At 42.5% G+C, this 20170-nt stretch overlaps 1 protein-coding gene across 3 annotated transcripts in view; it reads left to right on the top strand.

Annotated features, from left to right (window-relative positions):
- Window positions 1-20170, top strand: part of slc4a1ap (solute carrier family 4 member 1 adaptor protein) — a 173747-nt gene that overhangs the window by 120118 nt on the left and 33459 nt on the right. The window contains exon 11 of one of the 3 annotated variants that reach the window (XM_069887744.1): window positions 19495-19637. The exons of the other annotated variants lie outside the window; for them this stretch is intronic. Within the exon in view, the coding sequence (XP_069743845.1) occupies window positions 19495-19514 (20 nt within the window). The 3' untranslated portion in view covers window positions 19515-19637. Of the gene's footprint in view, window positions 1-19494; window positions 19638-20170 lie in introns of those variants that run through there. 3 annotated transcript variants of the gene reach the window in all.

Genomic DNA, 20170 nt, shown 5'->3' with positions numbered 1-20170 from the left:
TTTGTAACCATCAATCACCCCACCACCACCACTGCCCCCCCCCACCCTACCCTTGGTACCTACCCCTGTGAGTACAACACTTGCATTTACACCTATTCCCTCACTGTCTCACCTATTCCTACCCTTGTTAAATAACAAATTATATTCTTATGTGACTGAAGTAAACTTCCTGTCCTTATTTTTCTCCATCCTTTGACCTGGCTGACAACAAAATTCTTCATAAATCGATCTTGTCCAACAACCATCTCAGGAGGCTGCCTAAATCTAGCCTAAGTCTAGCCTAAGGTTTCCACTAACTCCTTAAGAATCTATTTTTTTGGCACAAGAAACAATATGTCGGAGTCTTGATGAAGGGTTTCAACCCAGAGCATCGACCATTTCTTTTTTTTTCCCCACTGATGCTCCTCCTGCAAATTGATTTTTATTTTCTCCAGATTCCAGCATCTGTAGTTTCTCATGTCTGTTTATGGCACCCTTCTCTTTCTTGTCTATGTGTGACTATTCATCAAAAGCACAAGGACAGCAATAGGTTCTATGTCCAAGCTGAAATCTTTCTACCTCTGCACTACCTATAGATCCATTCACTGCCACTGGTTCATCAGGACATCCTGTATTTCTTACTGACCATGGTCCTCAGCTGAACAGGAACAACTTGGTTCATCTGATCAGTATCAACCTTTCACCATGCCTCAACTCATCTGCCTCCAAATCCCTCAAGCAATCCTTTGTTGCCAGGAGACTTTTCCCCAGTAAAAACACAAAGCTGGAGAAACTCAGCAGGTCAAATAGAGTACTTTATGTAGCAAAGATAAAGATATATAACCAATATTTTTGGCTTGAGCCTTTCATCAAGGTATGAGCAAAATGTAGGCAGGTGGCCAAACAAAATAGTGGGGGGTAGAGCAGGGTAAGAACTCCAGCCCATAGGCAGGAGGTAATAGGTAGATAAGGGAGGGAAGGCGCAAGGGAAGGGGGTGGAGAACTGGTGGAAAGGAAGAGGGATAGGGAGGAGAGCAAGAATGGGGAGTAGTCAAGCAGAAGCCAGAGAAGTCGATGTTAATGCCATCTGGTTGGAGAATTCCCAGACAGAATATTGGGAGTTGCTCCTCCAATTTACGGGTGGCCTTGGTTTGACAGCACAATCAATCTTCAATCACTGCGTCTGCAAACTTTTGTGTTTTACTCCAGACTTTTCCTCACTGCCCTCTCGCCATGAACCATCAAAATTATTCTGAAATTCTGCTGCCTTTATTCCAACTCTTACTGGGTCCTGTTCTCCCAGTGTCTTTTTGCTTATTGCCATGCAACAGCATCTGCTGTAATCAATTCTCAATGTTTTATTTTTCAAATCTCTCTCTGGGCATGTCTGTCTCTCTCGCTCTCCCACTCCCTCTCTCCCTGTCTCCTGCATAACTCTGCACAATCTCTGCTGTGTCTACATATGAGATGTCTAACTGGTCTGCTCGCAGAAGAGCCTATAATCACATATTGACACATACGACAATGAACATGAACTTGTGATTTCTCTCTGGCTGGACACTTGCCTTCTCATACTTTTTTTTTAAACAGTTGTGAAGGCTTGAAAGATTTTGTTTTGCTTCATGAAGTCTATCCTCAGTTTTTGTCCGCTCGTTTTCGGCAGCGCAAATTGAAATTGGCACCAGTTCTGGAATTTTTATAGCATTTTACAGTCAACTCTTCTGTAGACAAAGCATCTTGGAATATTAACAAGATGTGGTTCAGCAGTTCCAGAAAGGCCAAACTCTTGAGAATTAACATTATTATGACCCAGTAATGTATAAATAAGTAGAAACATGATTTTTCCAAGTCAGGCCTTGAACGAACACATTTCTTCACAATGGAGGGGCCATGGAATTCCATGTCTGCACCTTAACTCCATCTGTCTGCCTTGATTCCATTTCACTCCTTAAAAGAGAAAAAAAAACTTCAGCTGTTTAAGACAGAAATAGGAAATCAGGACCCTGCATATGCTGGAAACAGAGAAATTACGCCAAGTCATACAACATCTGTGGAGCAAAAAAACAAACCAGTTCATTTGCATCACATGGTTTTCTATTGAAGTGGCTTAGAGGAGGTGGTTCCCGTTAGAATTGAATGATTGAGAGTGTGTGTGCACTGCAACTTTCCAAGGGTCGGTGGTCGTTGCGACTTTCCACGGGTCAGTGGTGTGATAACCTTGCAGGCCTCCCTGGGTCATTGGTGCGGTAACCCAGTGGCCTTCCTCAGGTCAGTGAGGCAGTAACGCTGCTGTCTTCCTGAGCCGGTGGTGCGTTTGAAGTGGGCAGCAGAGTGACAAGGTAGCAGAGTGGTGGCTGAATGGACTTAGGCAGTAATGAGGCGAGGTATGTTTACCAGTGTTAATTGCGGACAGGAAGTATGTGTGTGAGGCTGGCGTTCTGTGGTAAGTGTCAGATGTGAAAGGTCCTGGAGTCTCCCAGCCTCCCATGTCTGCACCCAGTGTGTCGAGCTGCAGCTCTTAAGGGATCGCGTTAGGGAACTGGAGTTGCAGCTCCATGACCTTTGTCTGGTCAGGGAGAGCAAGGAGGTGATAGGAAGGAGTTATAGGCAGCTGGTCACGCCGAGGACACGGGAGGCAGACAAGTGGGTCACAGTCAGGAGGGGAAAGGAGAAGAGTCAAGTACTAGAGATTATCCTTGTGGCTGTCCCCCTTGACGATAAGTACTCTTGCTTGAGTACTGTTGGGAGGGGACAGCCTACCTAGGGGAAGCAGAGTCCAGCTCTATGGCTCAGAAGAGTAGGGAAAAGAAGAAGAAGGCAGAAGTGATAGGAGATTCTGTAGTTAGGGGGTCAGACAGGCAATTCTGTGGATGCAGGAAAGAAACTTGGATGGTAGTTTGCCTCCGAGGTGCCAGAGTCCGGGATGTTTCAGATCACATTCAAGATATTCTGCAGTGAGAGGGAGAATAGCCAGAGGTCATGGAACATATTGGAAAAGGGAAGAAGAGCATAGGGAGTTAGGAAGGAAGCTGAGATACAGGACCAGAAAGTAATCTTGGGATTACTGCCTGTGCCAAGTGACAGTGAGTGTAGGAATAGAATGAAGTGGAGGATAAACGCGTGACTGAGGGATTGGAGCAGGGACCAGGGATTCAGATTTCTGGACCATTGGGACCTCATTAGGGGCCAGTGTGGCCTGTGCAAAAAGGATGGGTTGTACTTGAATCCCAGGGGGACCAGTATCCTGGCGGGAAGATTTGCTGAGGCTGGGGAAGAGGTGGAAGGCTCACAAATAGAGAAGGCTTGGAGTCAGTGTGTGAGAGAGGAGAGGCAGGTGACAGAGAAGGGACTCCCTCAGATTGACAATTTGAGATGTCTATTTTAACGCAGAGCATTGAGAACAAAGAGGATGAGCTTAGAGCGTGGATTAGTACTTAGAGCTGTGATGTGGTGGGCATTACAGAAACTTGGATGGCTCAGGGACAGGATTGGTTACTTCAAGTGCTGGGTTTTAGATGTTTCAGGAAGGACCAGGAGGAGGACAAAAGAGGCAGGGGCATGGCTGCAGAAAAGGTGGATGTCATGGAGGGATTAACATAACATAACATAACAATTACAGCAGGGAAACAGGCCATTAGGCCCTTCTAGTCCGCACCGAACCAAACACCCCTTTCTAGTCCCACCTCCCTGCACAATGCCCATAACCCTCCATCTTCTTCTCATCCATATACCTGTCCAACCTTTTCTTAAATAATACAATTGACTCCGCCGCCGCTATTTCTCCCGGAAGATCATTCCACACAGCTACCACTCTCTGAGTAAAGAAGTTCCCCCTCATGTTACCTCTAAACCTCTGCCCCTTAATTCTTAACTCATGTCCTCTTGTTTTAAACTTTCCTCCTCTTAACGGAAATAGTCTATCCACATCCATTCTGTCTATCCCTTTCATAATCTTAAATACTTCTATCAAATCCCCTCTCAACCTTCTACGCTCCAAAGAATAAAGACCCAATCTGTCCAATCTCTCCCCATACTCCAGATGCTTAAACCCAGGCAACATTCTGGTAAACCTTCTCTGCACTCTCTCCACTCTGTTTATATCCTTCCTCTAATTAGGCGACCAGAACTGCACACAGAACTCCAAATTAGGCCGCACCAATGTCTTATACAATCTCAACATCACCTCCCAACTCCTATATTCCATGCAATGATTGATAAAGGCCAGCATACTAAAAGCCTTCTTCACCACCCTATTCACGTGAGTTACTACCTTCAGGGAACGATGTACCATTACTCCTAAATCTTTCTGCTCTTCTGTATTCCTCAATGCTCTCCCATTTACCACATATGTCCTATTCTGATTCTTCTTACCAAAATGAAGCACCTCACACTTATCAGCATTAAATTGCCAATGGAGAATCTGTGGGTGGAGGTTAGGAACAGGAAGGGGTTAATAACTTTACTGGGTGTTTTTTTTAGGCCTCCCAATAGGGACAGGGGTATCAAGGAGCAGATAGGGAAACAGATCCTGGAAAAGTGTAATACTAACTGAGTTTTCGAGATGGGTGATTTTAATTTCCCAAATATCAATTGGCATCTCCTTAGAGCAAGGGTTTAGTTGGGGTAGAGTTTATTAGGTGTGTCCAGGAAGATTTCTTGACACAATATGTAGATAAGCTTTCAAGAGGAGAGACTGTACTTGATTTGGTATTGGGAAATTAACCTGGTCAGGTGTCAGATCTCTAAGTGGGAGAGCATTTTGGAGAAAGTGATCGTAATTCTATATCCTTTACAATAGCATTGGAGAGAGAGAGGAACAGACAAGTTAGAAAAGCATTTAATTGGAGTAAGGGGAATTATGAGGCTATCAGGCAGGAAATTGGAAGCTTATATTGGGAAGAGATTTTTTCCGTGGTAAGTACGGAAGAAATGTGGCGAATGATCAGGGGATATTTGTGTGAAGTTCTTCATAGATACATTCCAATGAGACAGGGAAGTTATTGTAGGGTACAAAGGCTTTAATAAATCTAGAAATAAAGAAAAGAAAAGCTTCAGAGAGCTAGGTAATGTTAGAGATCTAGAAGTTTATAAGGCCAACAGGAAGGAGCTTAAAAAGGAAATGAGGAGAGCCAGAAGAGGCCATGAGAAGGCCTTGGTGGGCAGGATTAAGCAAAAGTCATTCTACAAGTATGGGAAGAGAAAGAGGATAAGACGTGAAAGAATAGAACCTATTGAGTGTGACAGTGGGATAGTGTGTATGGCATCGGAGGAAATAGCAGAGGTACCTTACTTGACTATTCACTATGGAAAAGGGTCTTGGTGAAAAGCTTGAGCATGTAGATTTGATGAGAGAGGATGTGCTTGAGCTTTTGGAAAGCATCAATTTGGATAAGTCACCACAGCTGGATGAGATGTACCCCAGGCTGCTTTGGGAGGCGAGGGAGGAGATGGCTGATCTTCTGGCAATGATCTTTGAATCATCAATGGGACCAGGAGAGTTCTGGAGGATTGAAGGTGACATGTTGTTCCTTTATTCAAGAAAGGGAGTAGAGATAACACCAGCAATTATAGACCAGTGAGTCTAACTTCAGTGGTTGGTAAGTTAATGGAGAAGATCCTGAGAGGCAGGATTTATGAACATTTGGAGAGGTAGAATAGGATTAGGAACAGTCAACAAGGCTTTGTCAAGGGAAGGTGGTGCCTTACGAGCCTGATTGACTTTTTTGAGGATGTGACTAAACACATTGATGAAGGAAGAGCAGTAGATGTTGGGTTCGTGGATTTCAGTGAGGCATTTGATAAGGTACCTCATGCAAGGCTTTTTGAGAAACTAAGGAGGCATTAAATCCAAGGGGGCATTGCTTTGTGGATCCGGAACTGGCTTGCCCACAGAAGGCAAAGAGTGGTTGTAGATGGGTTGTATTCTGCATGGAGGTCGATGACCATTGGTATTTCTCAAGGATCTGTTCTGGGACCCTTACTCTTCATGATTTTTATAATTAACCTGGGAGGAAGTGGAGGGATGGGTTAGTAAATTTGCTGATGCCACAAAAGTTGGGGGTGTTGTGGACAGTGTGGAGGGTTGTCAGAGGTTACAACAGGACATTGATAGGATGCAAAACTGGGCTGAGAAGTGACAGATGGAGTTCAACCCAGATAAGTGTGAAGTAGTTCATTTTTATAGGTCAAATATGATGGCAGAATATAGTATTAATGGTAAAACTATTGGCAGTATGATCAGAGCAATCTTGGGGTCCAAGTTATAGGACACTCAAAGCAGCAGTACAGGTTGTTACTGTGGTTAAGAAAGCATACAGTGTATTGGCCTTCATTAATCGAGGAATTGAATTTGGGAGCCAAGAAGTAATGTTGGAGTGATATAGGACCAATACTGTGCTCATTTCAGGTCACCTCACTACCGGAAGGATGTGGAAGCCATAAAAAGGGTGCAGAGGAGATTTACAAGGGTGTTGCCCAGTTTAGGGAGCATGTCTTATGAAACGGGTTGAGTGAACTCGGCCTTTACTCCTTGGAGTGACGGATGATGAGAGGTGACCTGATAGAAGTGTATTAGATGATGAGAGCCATTGATCGTGTGGACAGTCAGAGGCTTTTTCCCCAGGGGTGGCATGGTTGCCACAAGAGTTTAAGGTGTTGGGGAGTAGGTAAAGAGGAGATGTCGGGGCAGAGACTGGTGGATGCGTGGAATGGGCTGGCGGCAATGGTGGTCGAGGCGGATACAATTGGGTCTTTTAAGAGACTTTTGGATAGGTACATTAGAAAAACAGAGGGCTATGGGTAAGTTGTTCGGCACAACTTTGTGAGCCAAAGGGTCTGTATTGTGCCGTAGGTTTTCTATGTTCTAAATGAAAGCATTAGTGAGATGCTAGAGTAGATACTGTTGAGCTATCCAAGATAGAACACAAGAAATAATTCTCTGGATACAGACCAGTCTTCATTCAGTAAACCAGGTACTGTATATAAGACTGTAAGGGGCAGAGAGAGGGATGACAGACAGCACCTTTTTTCCCGAGATGACAATAGCAAATACCAGAAGGACATCTATTTTAAGTTTATAATCATATGACTGTACATATACAACCAGACGAAATTGCCTTTCTCCAGACCACTGAACACATAATACGCAGTACACAACACATTATAATCACAAATGTACATAAAGATACAATATTAACATAAATATAGGTAAATATTTTGGAATAATTTACTTCGGTACAAGATACAGTGGAGAAAAGTTTAGGGTAGATGTCAGAGCTAAGTTCTTTTTACATAGAGAGTGGTGGGTGCCTGGAATGTATTGCCGAGGGTGGTGATGGAGGCTGGTACAATAGGGACGTTCATAAGATTCTTAAATCAGCACATGAATGTGAGAAAAATGGAGAGGGATGAGTGTGAGGGAGCAAAAAATCAGATTGTTGTGGAGTAGGGTGGCACAACATCCAGGGCTGAAGGGCCTCTACTGTGCAGTAACATTCTGTTTGTAAATGTTTAATAATAATAATAATAATAACAATTACAGCACGGAAACAGGCCATTAGGCCCTTCTAGTCCGCACCGAACCAAACACCCCTTTCTAATCCCACCTCCCTGCACAATGCCCATAACCCTCCATCTTCCTCTCATCCATATACCTGTCCAACCTTTTCTTAAATAATACAATTGACTCCGCCGCCACTATTTCTCCCGGAAGATCATTCCACACAGCTACCACTCTCTGAGTAAAGAAGTTCCCCCTCATGTTACCTCTAAACCTCTGCCCCTTAATTCTTAACTCATGTCCTCTTGTTTTAATCTTTCCTCCTCTTAACGGAAATAGTCTATCCACATCCACTCTGTCTATCCCTTTCATAATCTTAAATACTTCTATCAAATCCCCTCTCAACCTTCTACGCTCCAAAGAATAAAGACCCAATCTGTCCAATCTCTCCCCATACTCCAGATGCTTAAACCCAGGCAACATTCTGGTAAACCTTCTCTGCACTCTCTCCACTCTGTTTATATCCTTCCTATAATTAGGCGACCAGAACTGCACACAGAACTCCAAATTAGGCCGCACCAACGTCTTATACAATCTCAACATCACCTCCCAACTCCTATATTCCATGCAATGATTGATAAAGGCCAGCATACTAAAAGCCTTCTTCACCACCCTATTCACGTGAGTTTCTACCTTCAGGGAACGATGTACCGTCACTCCTAAATCTTTCTGCTCTTCTGTATTCCTCAATGCTCTCCCATTTACCACATATGTCCTATTCTGATTCTTCTTACCAAAATGAAGCACCTCACACTTATCAGCATTAAATTCCATCTGCCATTTTTCAGCCCACTTTTCTAAGCAGCCCAAATCCCTCTGCAATCCTTGAAAACCTTCTTCATTATTCACTATTCCACCTATCTTAGTATCGTCTGCATATTTACTAATCCAATTCACCACCCCATCATCTAGATCATTAATGTATATAACGAACAACAATGGGCCCAATACAGATCCTTGAGGCACACCACTGGTCACCGGCCTCCAACCTGACAGACAATTATCCACTACCACTCTCTGGCCTCTCCCTTTCAGCCAATGTTCAATCCATTTGACTATCTCAAAATTTATTTTTGACTTATTTACTTTCAATACTTAATAACAGTGCTTATTTTTTTAAATTCCAAAGCCTGAGAGTGAGGATCCTACTGGTCACCACAATGACTGGAAAAAGTATGATTGAGAAATTAGTGAGTCGGTAAAATCAAACCAAATAGGGTTATACAGTGGGAGGAGGCTCCAAGCTTTGAGACCCAACAAAGAACATAGGTGTCAGACACTGAGCAAGGGATTTTTTTGATCAATCAGAAATCTGCTATTTTTTTAGAGCTATACAACATTCCAACACAGAAAACAGACACTTCAACTCTTCTAGTTTGTGCCAAACTGTTATTCTGCCTAGTCCCACTGACCAGCACCGTCCATATCCATCCATACTTCTCCCATCCTTGCGCCTGTCCAAATTGTCCTTAAATGTTAAATTTGAGCCTGCATTCACCACTTCAGCTGCTTCCTCATTTCATACTCCCACCACTCGCTGTGTGGGGGGGAAAAAAACCCTAATGTTCCCCCTAAACTTCTCCCTGTTCACCCTCAGCCCATGTCCTTTGGTTTGTATCTCATCTAATCTCAGTGGAAAAAGCCTACTTGCATTTACTCATTATAATTTTGCATACCTCTATCAAATCTCCCCTCATTCTTTTATGCTGCAGGTAATAAACTCCAAACCTGTTTAACCTTTTCCTGTTACACAGTTCCTCAAGTCCCAGCAACATCTAAGTAAATCTTTTCTGCAATCATTCATTTTTACTAATATCTTTCATGTAGTTAGGTGACCAAAACTGCACACAATTTGGCCTCATCAATGTCTTGCACAACTTTACCATAACATCCTAACTCCTACACTCAGTACTTTGATTTATGAAAGCCAATGTGCCAAAAGCTCTTTTTACAACTCTAACTACCTGTGATACCACTTTCAGGGAATTGTGTATCTGTATTCCTAGATCTCTCTGCTCTACCGCACTCCTCGGTGCCCTACCATTTACAGAGTATGCCCTACTTGGGTTTATCCTTCCAAAATTCAACATCTCACATGTGTCTGCATTCAATTCCATCTACCCCTTTTTCCAGCTGGTCCAGATCCCTCTGCAAGCTTTGAAACCCTTTCTCACTGTTCAAAACCCCTCCAGTCTTTGTGTCATCTGCAAACTTGTTGTTCCGATTTATTTATCACATTATCATCCAGATCATTGATATAGATGACAAACAACAAAGGTCCCAGAACCAATCCTTGAGGCACACCACTAGTTCCTTTACAAGATTGCATGCCTCAAAATTTCTGTACCTTTAGTTATTCAGACCTCTCTCACTACCATAGATGAGTAAAATGTGTCCTCTCGATGCACCAGTCATGCCAGCAAGTCCAGCTTGAAGTTTTCACTGCCCCTTCAATCCTCCACAAATTCACCCAACCCTTTCCACAAGGATCACATATTGATGCTTCTCTGTTCATCTTAGTGAATTGATGCATCTCCAAGCAGCAGTTCAGCATATCTTGTCAGATTAATTCTCAGGAAGCACAATAAGTGATAGCAATTCATTGGAAAAGCGAGAGGGGGCAAAAGATGTAGAAATGCTTAATCTCACTTAAGGAGCTGGAATGAAATCTACACAGCAGTCAAGCCCAGATGCTGATGTATTTCTAGAGCACTTTTATCCTGCAATGGGAAATCCATGTCTTAATTACCACTTGGTCACTGCATTTCTATGAAAAATAACGTGTTGCTCAAAATCATGGTCACTTCATTCTGGATTAAGTTCATTGTCACCAGCATTATAAGTTAAGGGGAAAAAAGGATGGAATTTATGAAAGGTGTGACTCCCAAGACTCGTACAGAATAGCAAATTGTCACACTGCTGGTTCCTTGAAACACCCCTCTTTCCTTGCTCCAAACCTTGGCAAATATTCCTACAAGTATCTCCAATTCCCTTTGTGAAGGCACCACATTTTGGGATGGTTCTTTCCAATTTGCTATAATAAAATCTCTCTTGTGCCTTTAGCCTATTCCGGCATCTGCCTGTATTTTTCTTATTTCTGACAAAGGCTTAGGGCTGAAACATTGGTTACCCTGTGGAAGCTGTGTTACCTGCTCCAGCATGTCTGTGTGATGCCCACTTTCAATGGACCAAAGGTGATGGTAGATGGAATTTAATCCTGACTAATGTCAGGTGATGCATTTTGGGCAGACAAATAGGGGTAGAACATATACAGTAAATGATACAGTACAAAAAACCGTTGATGAACAGAAGAACCTTGGGGTTTAAGTCCAGAGTTCCTTGCAAATGGAAACAATGATAGATGGAGTGGAGAACAAGGCATATGGCATGATTACCTTCATGGGTCAAGGCATGGAAGATAAATTCTGGGATGTTATAGAGTCATGGAATCCTACAGCACAGAAAATACCCTAGCTTGTCCATGCCAAGCACATGTCCACCTGCTTTAGCCCCATTTGCCCACATTCGTCCTCTCCCATCCATTTAATTAATCATGTTTCTTAAAGGAAGCTAGCGTACCTGCCTCCACCATTTTGTCAGGCAGCTTGATCCATATCCCAACTATCCTCTGACTGTCTCCCTTACGTCCCTTCCTAATCCCACCCTCCTCACCTTAGAGTTATGCTCTCTTGTCTCTTAGATTGTCTTAATCTAGGAAATAGACTATCTCTTTTCACCTTGCCTATGCCACCATGACCTCAATTTTCAAAGCTTTAAGGAAAAGAGGCCAAAGTTTTCAAGTCAAGTTTATTGTCATCTGATTGTACAAGTACAACCCGACAAAACAGCATTTTCCAGTCCTCATTGCTAAACACGCAGATATACAACCAGACATAACACACATATAGATAAACAATACATATGCAGGACAAGTATTCATCTATACAAATAAATAAATAAATATTGCTTCACCGATATAAGAGTCTCAGATGGTTAATGTGAACAGTTCTTATCATTGCTCAGCATTCTCACTGTTCCTCAGCCTGGTGGTGCTAGCTTTGATGGGGTCCTCAGTGATTTTGCATGCCCTCTTCAGACAGTGATCCTGGTAGATCATGTTGATGCGGTCCTATGGACCGATCCACCGAGGAAATCCTGTCTACCATGATAACTCAGCTTCCCTAATTCTGGCAACAACTTTGTAAACCTCTTCTGTACCCTTCCCTAAAGTTGCGTTGTTATTTTGCAAAACTCTGGTTAGACATCATTTGAAGTACTGTGTGTATTTCTGGTTGCCACATTATTGGAGGATGTGGTGGCCTTTCAGAGAGTCCAGAGGAGATTTGCCAGCAGGTTGCATGGATTGGAGGGCTTTAGTTATGGAGAGAGATTTTATATGCTGAATTTGTTTTCCCTGGAGCAAACGAGGCTGAGGGGTAAACTGACAAAGGTAGCATAACCAGAATTTTTTTTTACAATGGTACAGGGATCAAAAGCAAGATGTTTAAAGTGAAAGGAAAGAGATTTAAAGAGGAATTTCAGGGAAAGATTTTTTTTTTTCATTTGATATCTGGAACTCATTGCCAGGAGGAGGCAGTGGGTCAGATACATTCATTACATTTAAGAGATATTTAGATCGACTTTAAGTAGGCAAAGCATAGAAGAATGCAGGCCTATTGTGAGCAAATGGAATTGGTGAATATGGGCAAAGCGATTGCATAGAAATGGTGGGCCGAAGAGCCCATTTCTGTGCTGTTAATCTCTGTGGCCCTATCTTGAATCAAAAGCCTCTGGTTACAACTTGCCCTACTGCAGAAATAGTTTTTTTCCTTAGTTGTCCAATCAAGCTCCATCCTCCAATACTTCTTTTAACGCTCCCATTGACCTTCTCTACACCTGGAGATTAATTCCTGAATTATAAATATTTAACAAAAATGAAATGACAGCAGGTGATTTGTACCTCATGCCTGCTTCACCGTTCAATAAAATCTTCACTGACCTGACATGTTGACTGGTTTCTATTTCCACAGATGCAGCTTGACTGGTTGAGTTCTCTCAGCATTCCTTTTTTTTGTTTGAGAAGCAGAGTTTAACATTGCAAGTCAAAGCCCTTTCAGGGGGACCGTTGGAAAGTCATTGATCTGAAGCATAAACTCTGCTTCTCACCTTACCCGACTCGAGGATTTCCAGCATTTTGTGTTGTCATTTCAGAAGGGCCCCATTGGCCTTTGTCCACCTTGCGATGCCCGAGGCTGGGATGTGGCACTTGACATGAATGTTTTTCTTTTTGCCTTTTCCAAATTTGTGTTGTGTCTGGAGAGGTTAGTTTGAGTTATGTGACAATAACTGAAATACTTACAGATCTGTCACTAAGGGTGAGAGCAATTTTCTCATGATAAATATACCTACTGACAGCTTTGATTAGATAATAGAAGATGTATCAGATCCCCAACTAACAGGGACATTTCACACCAACATCGCAAACAAATAACATGGAGACAACAATTACATCCTGAACTTAATGGCTGGATGACTGAATTGCAATTTTGTGTTTTTCTGATTGTCAATTCCAATGATCAGGCTTTCATTTCTAGGTCATGGCAACAGGGTTTGCATACAATTTGCATTTTAAGTGTGAAATCATTAAAAACTGGGGCTAAAGCTAGGAAATCAGAAGTCGGACACTCTCATGTTGGAACAGGAGTAACATATTTATTCTCTCCATTCATTAAGATAAGAGTTGATCTATGGCAGTAACTAGGTATACCCGCCTTTCTATGTATCTCTTTAGTGGACAAAACTTGCTGTCGCCAGCAAGTCACCCCAACCTTAATAGGATAGAGTATGGATTTGCCTTCTGTGGATCCCTTTGTGCCATTTTGCTGGCAACCGCCTGACCACACCAGGTTTTTTATGGTAGCAGGGACTGGCCTTAGTAGTCTCTCTTCCTCTTGCCACTGAATCAAGGCCTTGGTCTGTTTAGACCTCAAAGAGCCACAGAGATTGCCCTAACTTGTCCATGCCAACCAAGCTAGTCCCATTTGCCTGCATTCAGTCCATATCCCATTTCATGTCTCCTATCCGTTTAACTCTTTAAATACCTTTTGCATATAACAAGTGCCCCTGTCTGGCAGCCTGTTGGCTATATCTCTATGATGAAGATGCATGTTCAATCCCTTTTAAATCTTTCACCTCTCACCTTAAATCTATGTCCTCTAGTTTTAGATTGACTTGCTCTGAGGGAAAAAGGCTATGACTTATATATGCCCCTCATGATTTTCTAAACCTCTGCAAGGTTATCCCTCAACCTCACTTATGCAACAATGACTCCATGTTAAAAGAACAACAGCCAACTTGCACTCCTCAACTCCTGAAGGGTTGCTTCACCTGAGCATCACATTGCTGTCAGAACTTACCTTGGCATTCACGTTACCAAGCAGAGTGAGACACATTTGGAAGATGAAAGACTTATTGCAGGGTAAACTGAAGTGGAAGGTCATTGCCATCGTTGCCTTTGCTTACTCAGCCATTCTGTTCCCCAGCCCACACCAAATGTGTGAATTGCTCATGAGCCTTTGACACAGTAAGTTAGCACCCCTGTCCCAAACATAGAAGGACCATTTCTACTCTGACAGAATCACATCCCAAAAGGAGAAGAACTGATTTTGCCATGCCCCGCCCCCCGATGTCTCTGACCAATTTCTATAGATGCACCAGAGAAGGTATCCTGTCCAGATGCTTAATGGGTTGTGACGTAAAAATGGAAAGTAATTATTGAGAATTGTGAAAGCAGATCAGGCCATCACACAAACCAACCTCCTCTCCATAGACTCCATCAGCCCTTCATGTTGCCTGTAAACGACACATCCTACCCTGGTCACTCTCTCTTCTACTTCCTCCTGTTGGTCAGTAATGAGATGAATTGAGACAATATGCACGATCAGATACAAGGACTGTTCCTATTAGACTGATGAATGGACTTCTTGTCAGTAAAATGATCTTGCCATTGCTCTGTTCCAATTGAAGTTTTTTCCCTGAACCACTATACCCTCCACTTTTTATTTTGACTTGTCTGGATAGCATTCAGAATAAAGATTTTCACTATAATTCAGTTCACATCACCTTAAATCATTCAACTCAATCCCATTCTAAAAATGCTTGTCCCAGGCCAAAGGAAATAGAGGAGTCAATAGCTTATCCTTTTCCAAGTGTCTCTGCCTTTCTGCCACACTCTTCATCTAGCATCCAGTTTTGTTTTTTTTTGTTGTTGTGTATTAGTTACTCGTAAGAATCGTAGAGATTTGCAGATTTCTTATTTTCTCATGCCACAAAATTTAAAAAGTGACCGTAAACCTTAACACAAAACGTTATACACACGACATGTACAAATATCTTTCAGCGTCTTAATGTGAACTGGGCTTGTAAAAATCCCTTTGATTTAGACGTGGAAATCTAAATGAAGAAGTTGGAAAAATGACTGCATCATATCAAAGTTCAGAAAGCTTTCTTCTTGCACAATCCTTCCATATTTATTATCTGTTTTTCTGCCTTGGCAAGTTATGATAATATAATATTGCTTTTGTAGTTGGTGTATGATATCTGTGTGACTGCAGGAAGTAATAATTTTGGAGCAGCTATACATGGCAATAAGCTCTCATCTCAAACCAGATTGATGAAATTTGAAATGCTACCACTACAGCTGCAAGTGGGCTAAATGTCTCCTATCTGTAATTTTCAGTGCTTCTGAAGGAGGACTCTGGTAAAGGGCTGTTAGCACAGAATAACTTTCATGGGAACTGAACCTTGACTATTGTGTTTAAATATAATAAGAGAATATAAGACTTGTTCTCAGCCCAGAAAGCTTCTTGTAAATTGTTTTGAGGAGCTGTGGCTGACTCAACCGGCAACCACCTAAAGCACATATTTTCTTTTCATACTTAATACAAGCTGATTATTGGAGACAGGAGAAACAAACAATTGCTGTGCTGGAATCTTCAGTGAACAGAGAAGCTGAAGGTTTTCAACACACCAGCCAGCATCCATACAGTATCCACTGAATCTTGATAAAGGGTCCCAACCTGAAATATTTACTGGCCAGTGCTTTACATAGTTGCTGCCTGTCCTACTGAGTCACTCCAGTTCTCTTTGTTTACTTATCACTGAGTTTTCAGATCACTCCCTTGTAAGGTTTGAAGCTGCACATGGAAAAGTTTCAGTTTAGATTTTATCACACCTTGAAGTGTTTAGCTGAATTGAGTCCTCAGATTGTGAAGAATGCCCCGCTTTGGGATATCTCGCACCGGAGATCCCCATCTTATAAAAGGAGCCAGCCATTCAGGAACACGTGGAAATGAGTTCACCAGAAAGTCTACAGATGCTGGGGTCGAGTGTAATTCACAATATGCTGGAGAAACTCAGCAGGTCCATATGCACAAATGTCCCTCTGTCTCCTGTCCTCCAGCTCCTTCCCTTCCTTCTCCTGTCAGAGGCCTGTCTATAGCCCTCTCTCCCTATCACAACAGCTTTTTTCTCTTAAGCCCTCCCCCCTCTATCCATTTATTACCACTTACCTGTTAGTCTGTGCTCGTAGAACATAGAAATTTATAGAACAGTAGAGGCCCTTTGGCCCACAACGTTGTGCTGACCTAATAACCTGCTTTAACAACTGCCTAGAGTTTCCCTACTGCATCACCCTCGTATTTCTCAGATCCATGTACCTATCTAATAGTCTCTAACAAACTGTTTAGAAGAATGAGGGGTGACCTTATGCCAAGGGAGGTTGACATCTTCTGCCTCCTCCCTCCCTCTCTTTCCCCCCCACCCCCCCAGATTTTTATTCCAGCACCTGCCTATTTTTGCTTATACCCGACGAAGGACCCTGGCCTGAAACATTGGTTTCCCTTTACTTCCTCTGGATGCTGCATGACCAATGTTCCCTCTAATATTTAGTCGTCAGTGTGTGCAAAAATCTTAGATTGTGCAATTTTTTTTTTCCTGTGACAAAAGTATGTGCACACTGAATGCTTGTGCAAATGTTATCTTGAACCCGTTTCAAGATCATTTTGGTATAGCCCATCTCTCATGGCTAATAAAACTGTATTGGCATGTTTTAATATAATGCAAGTATGATTAACTACTTGTTTAATTGACTAACCGTTAGCTAAGAGATTATTTATGATAAGTATAATTATTAATTATTACATTATTTTAGATAACCAACCTTTTGTGCCAACATCAATTTCCTTCGTGCGCTAGTTGCAAAACGAGTGTGCACGCGCACAGCTTAGAGGGAACAGTGTGCGCACCTGCTGAGTTTTTCCAGCACACCTGTGCATTGGGCTACATTGAGAAGAAATGTTGGAAATGGTGAGGTTTATCACTTTGGAAGGAATTAAATTACAAATACGAAGGCTAACGGAATACTGATTGCCTGTGGAAGTGATATAATTCCTCATGCAACTTCACAGGGTGCTGATGAGACTCAACTGAAGGCTTTTCAATCCAGAGGACAGTAAAGCCTTGAAATTCACCACTGAGGGAGATGCAGGGGTTCAATTGTTAAATGTATTGAAAATGGGTGTTGACATTTTTTTAAATATTTACAGAACTATTCTTCTTTCTTTGGCTTGGCTTCGCGGATGAAGATTTATGGAGGGGTAATGTCCACGTCAGCTGCAGCCCGTTTGTGGCTGACAAGTCCGATGCGGGACAGGCAGACATGGTTGCAGCGGTTGCAAGGGAAAATTGGTTGGTTGGGGTTGGGTGTTGGGTTTTTCCTCCTTTGTCTTTTGACAGTGAGGTGGGCTCTGCGGTCTTCTTCAAAGGAGGTTGCTGCCCGCCGAACTGTGAGGTGCCAAGATGCACGGTTTGAGGCGATATCAGCCCACTGGCGGTGGTCAATATGGCAGGCACCAAGAGATTTCTTTAGGCAGTCCTTTTACCTCTTCTTTGGTGCACCTCTGTCACGGTGGCCAGTGGAGAGCTCGCCATATAACACGATCTTGGGAAGGCGATGGTCCTCCATTCTGGAGACATGACCTACCCAGCGCAGTTGGATCTTCAGCAGCGTGGATTCGATGCTGTCGGCCTCTTCCATCTCGACTACTTCGATGTTAGGGATGAAGTCGCTCCAATGAATGTTGAGGATGGAGCGGAGACAACGCTGGTGGAAGCGTTCTAGGAGCCGTAGGTGATGCCGGTAGAGGACCCATGATTCGGAAAGTGCCACTGATGTGCAAGATCAAACCTGATCTTGATGAATGGCAGAATGGGATGATAAACTGACTCTTGCTTTTATTTCCTTCTGTGGTTACGTAAGCGAGAAACATTATTGATAAAACTGATTAAGTTGTCTGGAGTTGTAAATAGCGGTATTGCTAACATTCAAGTGTGTCAAAGATTCCTTTCTGTTCTGCCAATTTGATTTGACTTGATGTTTGTAGATTTTTTAAACATTCTGTTTAAAGAACTTGGTATTGAATGAACATATCTAATCATCCACAGCCCTCCTGGGCAGAAATTACTTTTTTTTTGGAGTAAATAAATACTTCTCAACTCATACTTCATGTAATTGACTACTTATCCTGAAGTGATGCTCTTTAATTCTGGGTCCTTCAGGCAGAGGAAGCCACCATTTTAGCATTGATTGCACCATCCAAAAATGTTATATTTTTCTAAACTCTAGGAAAAAGCCCTGGAGCAACCATCCCACGCCATAAATAAATCTGTAAATCTCATACCAAAGGAAGGGCAGCATTAAGTGTTTCCATTGGTAAGCAGACCAAACCTGCAGCCAGTATCCAGCAGAGGTTTCACCGTGATTGATAGCATGACCTCTCCTCTTGTACTTCATTACTATGCAATAAAGGCTGGTTTACCTTTAATGTGTCTAATTCCTTGCAGTGGCTGCAATTCAAATTGCTGTGATTTGAGTTCAAGAGTACCTGAAACCCTCTGGACATCAGCAAATCTGAGACTTTTTGAAGATGTCACCTCGAGATTAGCGCCAGACCGTTCATGAGCAAAATCATGTAGTAAAAATCCAGAAATTTCTCCCATAAATCTGGATTGATCCTGATATCAGTTGTTTTTTTTTGATGATCAGCCACAATCTGATGGAATAGGAAGCCGTCTTGAGGGACTTAATGGCCTGCTTTTGTAATAAATTCCTGTCTGGAGCACAGGAATTCTCAGTAGGCTGATAAAGTGATCAGCCTTCAGCTGTTAAAAACCTTTGTTTTCTTGGTGAAGTCTTCAACACAGGCAATGACAGTCTTGGGCAGCAGGGTTAGCGTAATGCTATTGCAGCGCCAGCGGCTCTGGTTTGAATCGGTGCTATCTATAAGAAGTTAGCATGTTCTCCCCGTGACCGGGGTTTTCCCCCTGGTGTTCTGGTTTCCTCCCACATCCCAAAGATGGACAGGATTGCTGCGCAACAAGTAGACACTTCAAGACCGGCTGAGTTCCTCCACCAATTCTGTGTGTTGTTATGTTCAAGGTTGGTAGGTTAATTGGTCACGGGTGTATTTGAGCAGCTCAGGCTCGTGGCCCAGACAGGCTCATTACCATGCTGTGTCTCTCTTTTGACAAAACCTTGGTTGCTTATTCTAGTACATTTCCAGGTTAGATGTTAAGAACATGCCAGATATCTGATAAACATAAACAATACCACTGCGTACTTCAGAAAAGAGCAAGTAGTTCTCTTGTAGTTAAAGAAAAAGTGGAAATCTAAAATAGAAACAGAAAAATGTTGATAATGCAATGCAGGGTGGACCACATCAGTGGTGAGAGAAACAGATGTAATGTTTCAGGTCGATGACTGTTCACTGGAACACAATCGTTCAGTTCTCCTGGTCGACTGGGCAAGAATTTCTCCCTCCAAACAATTCTAAAAACATTGATTTGTTCATTTGTCATTTACGAGATGTTGTTCGTGTAAATTTCTTCCTGCATTACAGTGACAGCTCTTCAGAATTAATACTTAAATGACAAGTAATGCCTAAACAAGAAGTCATTTATCTTTGGGTGCAAGCACGTGATATGTGGAGAGCATCCGTGAGCTGCCTGTTGAACTGCACATTTTGATTTCCTGAGTGGCTACTGAAGCATAAGGCAAGTACAACTGGCAGCTGAAGCTCACGCGTGCATTTTGCTTGACCGTCAGAAGAAAAATCCCACACACACACACCCTTTGTTCGTATTCCTTCTAAACCAGCCACTCTCAACAGCGGCCATACGGCCTCCCCCCCACCCCCTACTTCCCCCAGGGAGCTACAGCACATTTAAGTAAAAGTCTTGTATTCTTTTCACCTCATGTAACATAAATTTTTTTTTACGTTTTTCATATGCAGTAAAACCCCTGATATCCAGAATTCAAGAAAGCGGCGAAAGAAAATTGAGGAAAATAAATTTTAAAAATGAAAGTAAATGAGAATAAAATAATAGGTTAAAAAATACACAAATTTAAAATTCTAAAAGAAAATGGTCTGTGTAGTAACACATAAACCTTTGGTGAAGGAGGGAGCAAATATTCAGCCGGCCTAGTGCCTTGGTCGTGCTTTGCTTGTAGCAGCTGTTTGAATAAAGTTAAGTGGAACAGCAATGGTGTCACCCAGGATGAAGAGCTGGTTGATG

Source organism: Narcine bancroftii, chromosome 6, assembly GCF_036971445.1.
Source record: "Narcine bancroftii isolate sNarBan1 chromosome 6, sNarBan1.hap1, whole genome shotgun sequence".
Classification (NCBI taxonomy): Eukaryota; Metazoa; Chordata; class Chondrichthyes; order Torpediniformes; family Narcinidae; genus Narcine; species Narcine bancroftii.
Note: the sequence above shows the minus strand (reverse complement) of the source record. Positions and strands in the feature narration are given on the sequence as shown.